General features: G+C 35.6%; 1 protein-coding gene across 2 annotated transcripts in view; it reads right to left on the bottom strand.

Moving 5' to 3' along the window:
• Positions 1–12,614, bottom strand: part of PCCA (propionyl-CoA carboxylase subunit alpha) — a 402,018-nt gene that overhangs the window by 154,948 nt on the left and 234,456 nt on the right. For both annotated transcript variants that reach the window (XM_080662438.1, XM_080662437.1), the window contains exons 17-18: positions 10,993–11,103; positions 6,213–6,321 (exon numbers count right to left, since the gene is read on the bottom strand). In XM_080662438.1, coding sequence (XP_080518564.1) covers positions 6,213–6,321; positions 10,993–11,103 — 220 coding nt within the window. The remainder of the gene's footprint in view (positions 1–6,212; positions 6,322–10,992; positions 11,104–12,614) is intronic.

The following is a 12,614-nucleotide window of genomic DNA, read 5'->3' on the forward strand; positions in this document are numbered from 1 at the left end:
TCTGTAATCTATCATTTTAATTTACTTACTTATTTTAAGGAAAAGGTAGTACTAAATAGAAAACACAATGCCCAAATCCATCTCCTAGAAGAGACTCTCAATCACACAATTGTACATTACTTCATCTTAAATCAAAGACATAAATCATTAAAGTATACACACAAATAGAGAAAAAAGCATTATACTAAAAAATGAAGTAATGTCTTTAAAAGATATAATTTTTCCACTTGCTAATTCCATTACTCTTTTAAATTTTACTTATCTCACTGACAAATCTCTCTAAACCACCTTTACTAGTAAGTCCTTTTTTGGAACAGGGCTACATATACAAATATACAAGTATTCTTCCACTGTCTATAGAAAATTTCCTTACACAGATCAGCTAACTTGGATTTTAATATTAATCTTTGAATTATGTAAATTAATCATTTGACATTTTATTCGGAATGTGGTGATAGTGTTGATTTAGTTTGATTCAAAAATCAAGAATTTCATTATCCTGTAAAATATATCCTGAGTTCAAAGTATTTAAGGGGGTTAAACAAAATGCAAACATTTAATGCAACATTAAGCATATGAAATAAAAACTTGATTGCCTAAAGAAAGCATGCTATGCTGTTACCCTGGTGACAGGTTAAAAAAGGGATTGTGAGCTGAATAGCTGTATGATATGAAATTAAAATGTTTCACATTGAACAATCCAAAATGAATTGGGAAAGGTTAGAGTAGAGGAGAGAGAAATCAATTCTCCAATGGCAATGGTGAATGGGAAAGAAGTATGAATAGGATTTGCCAGTGGGGTGCAACAGCTGCCAAATATCCTGCAGCCAAAGAATTACAATAATACTGATGAAGTGTGCAAGAGCTTTTGGAGTCATTGCAGGGAACAGAGAAATTCTCTTGCAATAATGAGGCTATTTTGTCTTCCATTCAGCTCTTATCGTGGAATTAAAGAGATATATTTTAAAATGTAATATTTAGCAAAAACTGTATAAATATGACATTTCATCCACTTAATCAATATTTTGTGCTTAATCTCACATAGCTTTCTAAATCATGTGGACATTCTAATTAAATAAATGAAAATATCATAACAGAGATACTAAAAGTAAGGCAAGCATAAAGGAAATTAACTAAATTGATGTTTTCTCCCCTTTTGCTACTTTTAGTGAATTTATTGCTCAAGTGAAAGTAGATATTTCCAGAGGCATAGTATGATTATGTTTGTTTGTGAATATATGTCCTAAGTACTATTTTTTATTATACAGTCCATTAAAACATCAACTTAATTGTTATAATGAAGTAGCTAACTTGAGAACAAATATGAAACAAATATAAAAGTTGTGTTTTAGTGTCACAGATGGTGAAAATGTGTTAATAATTTGATATATCCTTTTAAATTCAGAGACATTTAAGTAAAAGAGCCAATATGTAATTATAAAAATACTTGTCTTTACTTGGGAATTGTTTTCATATAGCTATTTTTTTTGTTTCTTTTACAATTATATCTCTCAATGATTAAAATCATATTTCAAAACCTTAAACTTTTTCTTCTAATTGAAAACTTAATAATGAGTAAATAAATTATAAATCTAAAACCAGGAAAGGATACTTTTTTAACAGAAAAAGAAAAAAAACCAACACACAGATAATTGTATCTGTCAGGTAAAAGTCACTAAAAAATTGATTCTCCATTTTATCAGGAAGCCAGATGAGAAAAGAAAATGCAATACAAATGTAGACACAACGACTGCTATTCAAGTGAATATAATTTCCCATTATGCTACTGTGACTAAAAGAGTTAAACTGATGACAGGCTCTGTAGCCAGTCAAGATACTTGATATGTTCTACAAAGTATGAGCTCAAAGTGGTGATTACACACAGACTCCATACACCCAGAGTAATCCTCCACAAAGTGAATGCTTCATTTTTAAACCTTTCAGGCGGAAATATTTTCATCAGCATAACCGTAGCCTATAGTGAAGGTGTTCCTTTTCTTGAATCTTTAACCTCTGCTCAAATACCAAGAGAAAAATAGAAGGCTAAAGTAGAAACCAGAAAGTAAAAGTGTCTGCCTCATGCAATTCAAATAGGAGCTGAGCTGAAAAAAATGTCAGGAATTGTCCAATCCAACAGGGCCATTTCTCAGAGGTGGAAACTGGAGTCAGAAGTTGAAACATTTGCACAGAGGCTTGTTCCACCTTGATACTTGATAGTGGCACTGGGACCAAAATCCTGACTCTTGACATCTCAATGCTGGTTCCACTGCACCATGTCAACCATTGTGAAATTTCAGGTGAAGGACCCAAAAGAACCACAGAATGTTATTTATTTAACATACACACACCTACTCATGTGTTTGTGTTGTGTGTGTGCATGCAAGGCACACAAGTGAGAGAGGGAAAAGAAGAGGAGAGAGTAAAGGAAGGGAGGGAAGCAGAAAGAGAGAAGAGAGTGGGTGGTGAGAGAGGGGGGAAAGGGAAGAGATGGAGCCAGGAGAGAAGGTCACGTCCCTCACTAACCGCCCTGCCAGCCTGGTGGCTCCACGCAGCCTGCTTGTTTGGTTGTTTGGTCATTCCTCACTAACCGCCCTGCCAGCCTGGTGGCCCCACGCAGCCTGCTTGTTCAGTCGTTTGGTCGTCCCTCACTAACCGCCCTGCCAGCCTGGTGGCTCCACGCAGCCTACTTGTTCGGTTGTTCGGTCATCCCTCACTAACCGCCCTGCCAGCCTGGTGGCCCCACGCAGCCTGCTTGTTCGGTTGTTCGGTCGTCCCTCACTAACCGCCCTGCCAGCCTGGTGGCTCCATGCAGCCTGCTTGTTCAGTCGTTTGGTTGTCCCTCACTAACCCCCTTGCCGGCCTGGTCACCCCACGCAGCCTGCTTGTTCGGTTGTTTGGCCGTCCCTCTCTAACCCCCCTGCTGGCTTGGTCGTAGGTAGCCATCTTGTGAGGGTGTGAGGGTTAATCTGCATATTACCTCTTTATTATATAGGATACCTGCATCAACATTTACTTTCAAATACCTTAAAATAGATGAAAACATAAACTGCCCACACTCACCTCAGCATGGCTTAACCCCTAGGACTGTCATCTAAAAGGGAGTAAAGGTCTTAGTCTGAGCCACAACCCCTGCCAAATTCTCACACCATGCAAAGTAATGCAAAACAGCCCTCTACCAGGGAAGAGAGATTTGGCCACCAGACAGTCTACCACCAGGAAAGTGGCCCTGGCTCTCCCTAGAAGTGATAAATGAGTCAGTTTATTAGGAAGATTAAATCATGGAATTAGAAAGTTTAACTGCTGAATCATAAGAAAGGGTGCAGGGCAATTTGCATAGTTACAAAACTTAAGGAAAGAAAGTAACAGATGCATAAATACTGATGGGGAAGGAGGAAGTAGACACACCTACAGAGGGCGGAGTGGCCCTCACTGTATCTGAGAAGCTTGGGATGGCAGAGGTGGACTAGAGTAAAGCAGAGGAGTAAAGCAAGGGCAGGGCCTAGTTTAGAAAAGGGAATCCTGATTTGTAAGCAATATTTGGCCCTCAAGGAAATAGGCTTTTTTAAGCAAAACTAAATAAAAGATTACTGAAAGGGGCAAAATTGTTTTCCTTACTATTTTTTCCTCCAATCATTAACTGTTAGTGAAATAAATTATCATACCAAACCACAATGCCAACAAAATAATTTTAGCTTCAAGTAACATGAAGTGATTGCTTAACGCAACTTTTAATGATGCATTTCTGTCAATAAAAGTGTTTAAGAACAGAATAGATAAAAAGAAAAATAACTCCATTGTAAGTCAGCATATATTTATGTAAAATTTTAATTATGCTCGCCAAATTTGTTTATAGTCATCCTAAGAAAAATTGCTATTGTATCTCAGATTAACATTTTTTTCTAAAATGCACTGCTATCTTTTTGCTATCCAAATACTGTGGGTACGTATTATTAACGTCTTTTTCCAAGTCATAAATGATGAAAGAGTGAAACCCATAGAGAAATTGGGAAAATAAAATCAGCAGCCAAAACAAGCAACACAAAGGAAGGGCTGCAGGCCACTGGGTTTGGAAGCATAAACATTACATGAGCACACCCATGACAGAGCGATATGCAGCCACACCTGGAGACTAACACTAGACTAGATTCCCAAGCCAATAATGAAAACATGATTCTGAAGCCAAAATGTGAGGATACAACCGCCTTACAGCAGCTTTGCTATCAGAGACCTCTTCTGTGAACAAGCAAAAATAAAGTCACTTTGTCTCCATAAGATTATACTTTGTCAAAAGATCAATATAGCCCTGGCTGGCATAGCTCCGTGATTAGTGTTAGCCTGCACATGGGTTTGATTCCCAGTCTCAAGGGTACGTACCTGGGTTGCAGATTTGATCCCAAGAGTGCATGACTCAACTAATCAATGTGTCTTTCTCATATTGATGTCTCTCTACCTCCCCTTCCTTTCCTTATCCTCTCCCCTCCTCCCCCTCTTCTCTCCCATTCACTGGGGGGGGGGGAGGGCGGGGAGGGGGAGGAACACAATGAAAAAAATATCTTCAGGTGGGGATTAACAATAACAACAAAAAAGGCCAGTATATTTATCTAGATGTTATAGGTCTCTGTTTTTATGGGTGGTACCAATTTTACAATAAACTGGCATACTAAATAAATAAGTTCAGTAGAAAATAAACTAACCAAAAATAAAATAATTGCTTGTTATACACAAGTATCTACATAACTAAGCTCTAGCCTATGTATTTTATTAGTATAATTTGTTGGAACTTCTAAAGTGTAATGAGTTCAACAGTAGTAGCAGGGGAGGAGGATTCTGGGATGATGGTGAAATAGGAATAATTAATGGGTTAAGGTGTGGGGCACTGACTGTATACAGATGTAATTCTGTGACATCAACATCCACACCCAGGCAACCACTTTGCCTTTCCTAGAAATTTCAAATAAATGAAATCACATATAGTCTTCTTTAGCTGGTTTCTTTTTCTTAGCATGATTTTATTTTTAGATTTATGTATGTTGATACATGTATAACATACTTCATTCTTTTTTATTGTTAACCAGTATTCTATTGCATGGTTATACATTTATTTATCCACTCACCATTTAATGTAAATTATTCTAATGGTGTGTGGTAATATAGTATTGGGGTTCTAACTGGGATTCATCTAATGATTAATGATGTTAGACATCTTTTCATGAACTTACTTGCCATTGATATAAATTCTTTGATAAAGAATCTAGGCCAAAACTTTTAAATTGGGTTGTTTGGCTTACCATTGAATCACAACAATTATTTACATATTATTTATTCAAGTCCTTTATTAGATAACTCTGAATACATTCTGCCATTTGCTCTCTTGTTTTATAATTTTCTTGGTGGTGTCTTCTGAAGGGTAAAGAGAGAGACAGAAACATCAATGATGAGAGAGAATCATTGATCGGCTGCCTCCTGCACACCCCATACTGGAGATCAAGCCAGCAATCCAGTCATGTACCCTGACCAGGAATTGAACCATGACCTCCTGGTTCATAGGTTGAGCTGAACCACTGAGCAACACCAGCCAGGCTCATATTAATATTTTTGAAACTACTAAGATTCATCCTAAATTTTATTGCTATAACACTTCTCAAAACTTTTATCAAGATTAACAAAGTATGCCTTAGCTGGTTTGGCTCAGTGGATAGAGCGTTAGCTCTCACCTGGTCAACAGTATGTACCTGGGTTGCAGATTTGATCCCGTGAGTGCAGGAGGCAACCAATTGATGTGTCTCTCTCACATCAATGTTTCTCTCTCTGTATCTCTACCCCTCCCTTCCACTTGCTCTAAAAATCAATGGAAAAATATATTTAGGTGAGGATTAACAAAACAAACAAACAAAAAGATGAACAAAGTAATAAAACAGAAATAATAAATACAAATTACTTGAACAGTCTTCCTGTAAGTTTTCAGAGTATTTTCTTACCTCTAATAAAGTCCAAATTAAAGGGGCAAACATCCTTTTACTTTTTGAATTTAAAAAATTCATTTGAACCGAATTGAAGCAATACTATTTTTAAGCACTATAACTTTATTATACTTCAAACACTCATAAGAATGTCTAGAATTAAGATTAGCTAGATCTTTAATTAGTAACTTCCTGTCTTTTAGATAATTAATATTTTTCTGTTCATGTCTTGTTTTAAATGATCTAACATACCTTGAATTTTCATGTTCTTGAAAATGTTGTGCTCTTAATTGGGATGCCACAAACAATGATGATGCTATTGCCAATAACTGGTTTCTCTCACCCTCTGTTAACTTGTGTCCTGAGGGAAATCAATCAAGCAATCAATCACACACATAATGTCAACATCTATGCTTCTATCTTTTAGAATTATGAATCATTCAAACAAGTATACTATCAAGCATCTCTTATGGAGCTAGTATTATTCCAGACACTGGAGCCTGCAGGGGAAATGGGGGGAGCAATATTATTCAAATGAGACCAAAAAAATCCTGCTAACTACAAGTTTATAGTCTAATTTCTAAAAGAAAGAAAAAAAGGATATTAAGCAGGCACAGAACGAAACAATTACAAATAAAAAATCATACTCAGATCTCTAGAAAAACTTAAGGCTCTTCACATCTGCTTCTTCTTATCACTCCTCAACCCAAATTTTACTTCTAAGTAGAGGATAAAGGAAAAGTAGAAAAGGAGTGTGGCTGGTCAAGGACATTGGCTAGGGCCGTGGTTGGCAAACTGTGACTCGCGAACCACATGCGGCTCTTTGGCCCCTTGAGTGTGGCTCTTCCACAAAATACCACGGCCTGGGCGAGTCTATTTTGAAGAAGTGGCGTTAGAAGAAGTTTAAGTTTAAAAAATTTGGCTCTCAAAAGAAATTTCAATCGTTGTACTGTTGATATTTGGCTCTGTTGACTAATGAGTTTGCCACCACTGGGCTAGGGCATGTTTTGTAGTGTGAAGGATTAAAGGAAAATAAAGGTGCATGCAGTCAGGGTTTGAGTCCCAATCAACCAGCCACCAATCTCTCTCTCTCTCTTCCCCTCTTTAGTTCCTAGCATAATATAGTGGACCTGGGACAGTGGTCTAGCGAACCTAACAAGGTTTAGGAAGGCTCCCTAGTCTGGCTGAGTCTTGTGCAGCAGGGAAATCTGCTCTATTTGCACAATTCCTCAAAAAGTGTGTGAGTCAAGGCAGGATTCTATATTCCAGGATCTGCAGGTTAAAATGTCCCCTAAGAGTTGTAATTTAACCGCAATTTCTAACACTATTATTTACCACAGTACTATACACAGATAATAGAGTATTAAATGGTACAGTATAGGCAATTTGAATGCTGAATCATCAGCAAGAAGATGCTACTTGTAAAATCCATAAAAGAAAAAACACTCGGTTATTTAAATTCATTTGAAAGAAATGAGGCAATTCAAACATTATGTCTAAAAAATCATTTAAAGTAGCAATGACTAAAAGTATTCACCATTAGAATGCAGATACTTTCCAGATCTGCAACACAATTTTCTATGTGGAGGAGCTTCATGAAACTGAAAGGTGCAGTATTTCATGAAACTGAAGGGAAGGGAAAGCTCCAGTGATGCCCCAGCATGCAGCATCTGCCTATTTCCTCATTGTAAACTCTTTCTCCTGGGCTAATGTCAAATTATCGACATTATATCAAAAAGGATGGATTAGGAGGAGATGTGCACAGTGGTTCTCTCAAGGCGTTTGGCAGCCCTACAGCCTATGGAATAGAGTCCTTGGAAGGGGGTTTCAACAGTCTAAATGCTACCTTGTCCTTGAAGCCAGCTTTGATTCCCTAAATCAGAATTGGTTTCTTTTTCCTCTACTCTTAAGATACTTTGCTTATATCTTTACTTAGCAATTATTTTAGCCTGTCCTGTAATTAGTTCTTTACATGTTTAATTCTCTTGTGATGTAAGCTCAAGAGCACGAAAAAATGTATTATTTGTCTTTGAATTTCTTCTAGAGCTTACATCTATTATTTGTTGAATGATTTTAATGACTGGATCTTTAAAGGCCACACATCAGTCCATATATCATAGTACCACTCTTAAAGGTAAAGAAATACAAAGAGAAGTATAATTAACGGTATTCTTCTTATATTGAATTAAATGTCTATAAAAATTTTACAACTTCTCAGGTGATTTTGACCATTTCTTTTGATGAGGCTGGCGATTTCAGTGTAGTAATACAGCAGAGAAATAAATCCAAAATGTTCTCTACAGGTCAACAGAAATTATAAGTTTTAAAATACCTTCTTTCTCATTTTTTCTTTATTTCAGAATCAAAATACCTTCATCCCCATTTTCCATTTACTTTTTTAATCAAAGGAAAAAAACAGCTTTGCAACAATATAATATAATAAATTGACATGAAGAACAAATTCTTGTGTATCCTATTTTTAAACTTTACTCACAATCATTTCAAAGTTCAGCCTAAGAACCTTTAGGAACACTGTCCTAGTCTACAAGTAAACTTGGGATAGTACACACCTATAATAAAAAATTTCTATGCAGTTATAAAAAATGGGCACTTGCGTATGCATAGGCCTGTGATAGCTGGACAGATGGGAAGCAGATGGGTAATCCCAAAGGGGCAAAGTGACCCTGCCTCAAACATATGGAGAAGATCCTGGATTAACTTCAGTTGCCACTTCCTGCTGCTCTTTCAGGCACATATATCAAACAATCAAAATGACACAGTTTAATACATTTAAAACCTACTCTAGAGAAAAATGGGGGAAAGAAACAGAGTAATCTGAAGATAAAGAACAAGAGATAGTAGCCTTCAGAGAAAAAAGAACTGACATGAAAATCACATGAGAAAATAAGGGGTAGACATGAAGAATGGTAAATATAGGTATGTACTTTAAAGTCCTTACAGACAACATGACAGCATACAGCATACTCTGAAACTTCTGTGATTTATGACTTTAAATCCTTCCAAAGTTGAATGAGTACTAAAAGAAAACTTGAAAGCTCTAAATTCAATTTCTGGTTTTATCACATTACTGTTTTTTCAGCCTTCATCTCTCTGGGCTTTGGCTTCCTCACATGTAAAATGAAAGCTGAGGTTAAAAATTGCTAAAGGCCATACTAATAACTTATAAGAATTTAAAAATTATTTTCCCATCTTGCATAAGCATAATAAACACAATTATTGTGAAGTGCTGATAATTTCCTACCAAAAAAAGCAATGTAATATATTAAGTTTATCACAAAAAATTACAATATTAGCCTGTAGGTAAATATCTGAGTTCCCTTAAAAATTTGGAACATTACTGCTAAATGTACAGCACAGAGTAATCAACTCCAATTAGAAATTTTAATTCCCCATTTCCTTCTCTATATCATATATGCATATATAGAGACACATATGTAAATGTGTGCATTTATAAGAACCCATACACATATACAATATGTCTGTTCGAAAGGTTCCCTGAAGTATTGCCCTGCTGTCTCCTCTGCCTACTATTTCATGTCATATCACCTCCACAGATGCATTCACCACGCAGACACAAAAGCATCTGAAAATCCTGATTGAACCTAGAATTTGTGTAAGTTGCTAGGGATACAATAAAAAGCAATAACATAAGTGGCTCCTGACTTCATGGTAGCAACAAATATTAATGAAATAATCATACAAATATAAAACTGCAATATATTAAGATTTTATTTTATATTTATAAAAATTTTAAAGTTTGGAAAAAAGACTGATGATTCATTAGTCTTATTTCAGTTCCCAAATAAAAAACATTCCCCATTTCTCTTGGTACTAATGATAAAACCCTGTACCATTAAAGTTTTGGAAAGAACAATCAAAACAATAATCTATATTTAGTCTTATGAAAATACTGTATTGTAAATTCTGAGGTAAGAAATTGCTTTGTATGCCCTAACCGGTTTGGCTCAGTGGATAGAGCGTTGGCCTGCAGACTGAAGAGTCACAGGTTCGATTCCGGTTAAGTGCATGTACCTTGGTTGTGGGCACATCCCTAGTGGGGGCTGTGCAGGAGGCAGCTGATCGATGTTTCTCTCTCATCGATGTTTCTAACTCTCTATCCCTCTCCCTTCCTCTCTGTAAAAAAATCAATAAAAATATATTAAAAAAAAGAAAAAAAGAAATTGCTTTGTAAATGTATTCAATAGTTCAACTACATGAAGCTGACCTCAATCTAAATACATTTTCTAAAATGATTGAGACATTTTATCTAGTAAAAGACTTTAAATGGATATAAAGAACATGATATCTGTGAGAGAATGTCTAATTTTCACATATCCCTAAGTTCTATGTAGAGGCTTCTTGCTTTCACATGAATAACATTTCTATTAAGTCTCATTTAAGTCATGTTCTTTCTTAATATCATTGTAACTATGTTTTCAATGCTCACTAAATGGTTTTCTCTGTCTTGAACTTGATGAGCAATTTTCCTATTACTTGGTAACACTCACTGATAACTTTGCAGTACTAAATTTCACATTCCACTCATTATTTTACTCAAAACCAATTTTTCAGAATACAAACCATCATTTTCTTAGACATTTTCATTTTTATTAACAGGAATAGCAACTGGAATTCTGAAATTCTCAGCGCTAATTTTCATACATATATAGTGTTTAATTATTAAAGAACAGTTCCTGCAGAACTCTTCTGACTTGCAGAAATCAGAAAATCAGGTAAGCTAATTTTCTGCCTATATGTTTGCTTCAAAACTGGGCTAGTACACATTCCACATAGTTTAATTCTTCACTCAACAAAGTTACAGATTACACATTTGTGAATTACTCAGGAATACTCAAAATCATAACTGTCAATAGTCTAGGATAGTCTAAATATGTTAATAAATCAAGTATAATATGGGCCAAAGGCCTTAATTTCAAAATAGAAAAAAGTATACATTAAAATAAGTAAAAAATAATAACTTTAATATTAAAATACTTCAATGCATACAAACCTTTAAAGCCATCAGGATATACATCAGAAAGAAATTTAGTGTTGATGTCTCCTTTTATAAAGCGTGAGTTGATTATTACCTCTCGAAGTAACGCAATATTATGTATAACACCTAAAAATAAAAGATCAGATTGAACTGGAGAACAATAAGTCAGTTAAAATCTAATTCTTATTATCAGGAGAAATTTATCACCACTTTCTTATGATCTAGCAAGAACAATACAAATTTAATCATCTCGTTCACTTCAAGTAACAACAACAAAAAAATCTGAACTTGAGGTAGCAATAAAACTCTAGAAGTAAATTTAAGAAGCTGGTAATTGCTAACTCAATTCAATGGGGAAATAAATGTCTTTTCAATAAGGGGTGGAACAATGAGATATCCATTTAGGAAAAAAGAAAATAGCCTCAACGCTAACTCACACCATACACAAAAATTAACTCAAGTTGAATCACAAACTTAAAAATAAAACCTAAAAGTGCAAAACATAGAAGAAAATATAGGAGAAAAATCTCTTAGCATGAGGTAGGCAATGATTCTTAGATAGTACACAAAAACTATAAATCATGAAAATAATCAACACGTTGTATTTCGTCAAAATTTAAAAGTCTGTTCTTCAAAGGATATAGTTAAGAAAATAAAATGGCAAGCCACAGACTGAGATAAAATATTCGCAACACATATATCAGACAAAATCTTGTATCTGGAATATATAAAGAATGCTAACAATACAATAATAACTTGACAAACAAACCAAGATGAAAATAAAAGCAAAGATCTGAACAGACATTTCACAAAACATATACAAAAGGCCAGTAAGCACACACACAAAAATGTTTAAGATCTCTATTGCAAAAGAAACACAACAAGATATCACCAAACACTAATTTAAGTGGCTAAAGGTTGAGAGACAGATAGTACCAAGTGATGGTGAAGATGTGAAAAAAAAATGATCTGTCATACCCTGGGGTGGGGAATATAAGTTGATACATCCACTTTGAAACTGTTTGGCAGTTTCTTAAAACGTTAAACATTCACTCTCAAGTATTTACCCAACTTAAAATAAAACCATATGCCTCTACAAACACTTATGCACAAAGGTTAACAGTTTTATTTACAATAGTCAAAAACTGGAAATTATCTAAATGTCCATCAATAGGTAAATGAATTTTTAAAATGAGGTTTGTCCATACAATGGAATTCTACATAGCAATAAAAAGAAATGAATCACTAATATGTGCAAAAATAAATCTCAAAATTATGAATTCAACAAAACCAAAAATAATGCATACTATATGAGTATTTATATATATAAAAGCCTAAGTGACCATCCGACCATCTGACCAGTAGCTATGACGCGCAATGACCACCAGGGAGCAGACGCTCCAACCAGTAACTACGACGTGCACTGACCACCAGGGGGCAGACACTCAACACAGGAGCTGCCAAGCTGTGGTGACTTGGCAGCTGCATTTCTCGAGTGACGTGCCTGGAACCAGAGAGGAGGGAGCCTGATTCCGGGGTGCATCACCCGAGAACTGCCCTCTTGCAATCTGGGACCCCTCAGGGGATGTCAAAGAGCCGGTTTTGGCCCGATGCCCGCAGGCCAGGCCGAGGGATCC

Source organism: Plecotus auritus, assembly GCF_963455305.1.
Source record: "Plecotus auritus genome assembly, chromosome: 3".
Lineage (NCBI taxonomy): Eukaryota > Metazoa > Chordata > Mammalia > Chiroptera > Vespertilionidae > Plecotus > Plecotus auritus.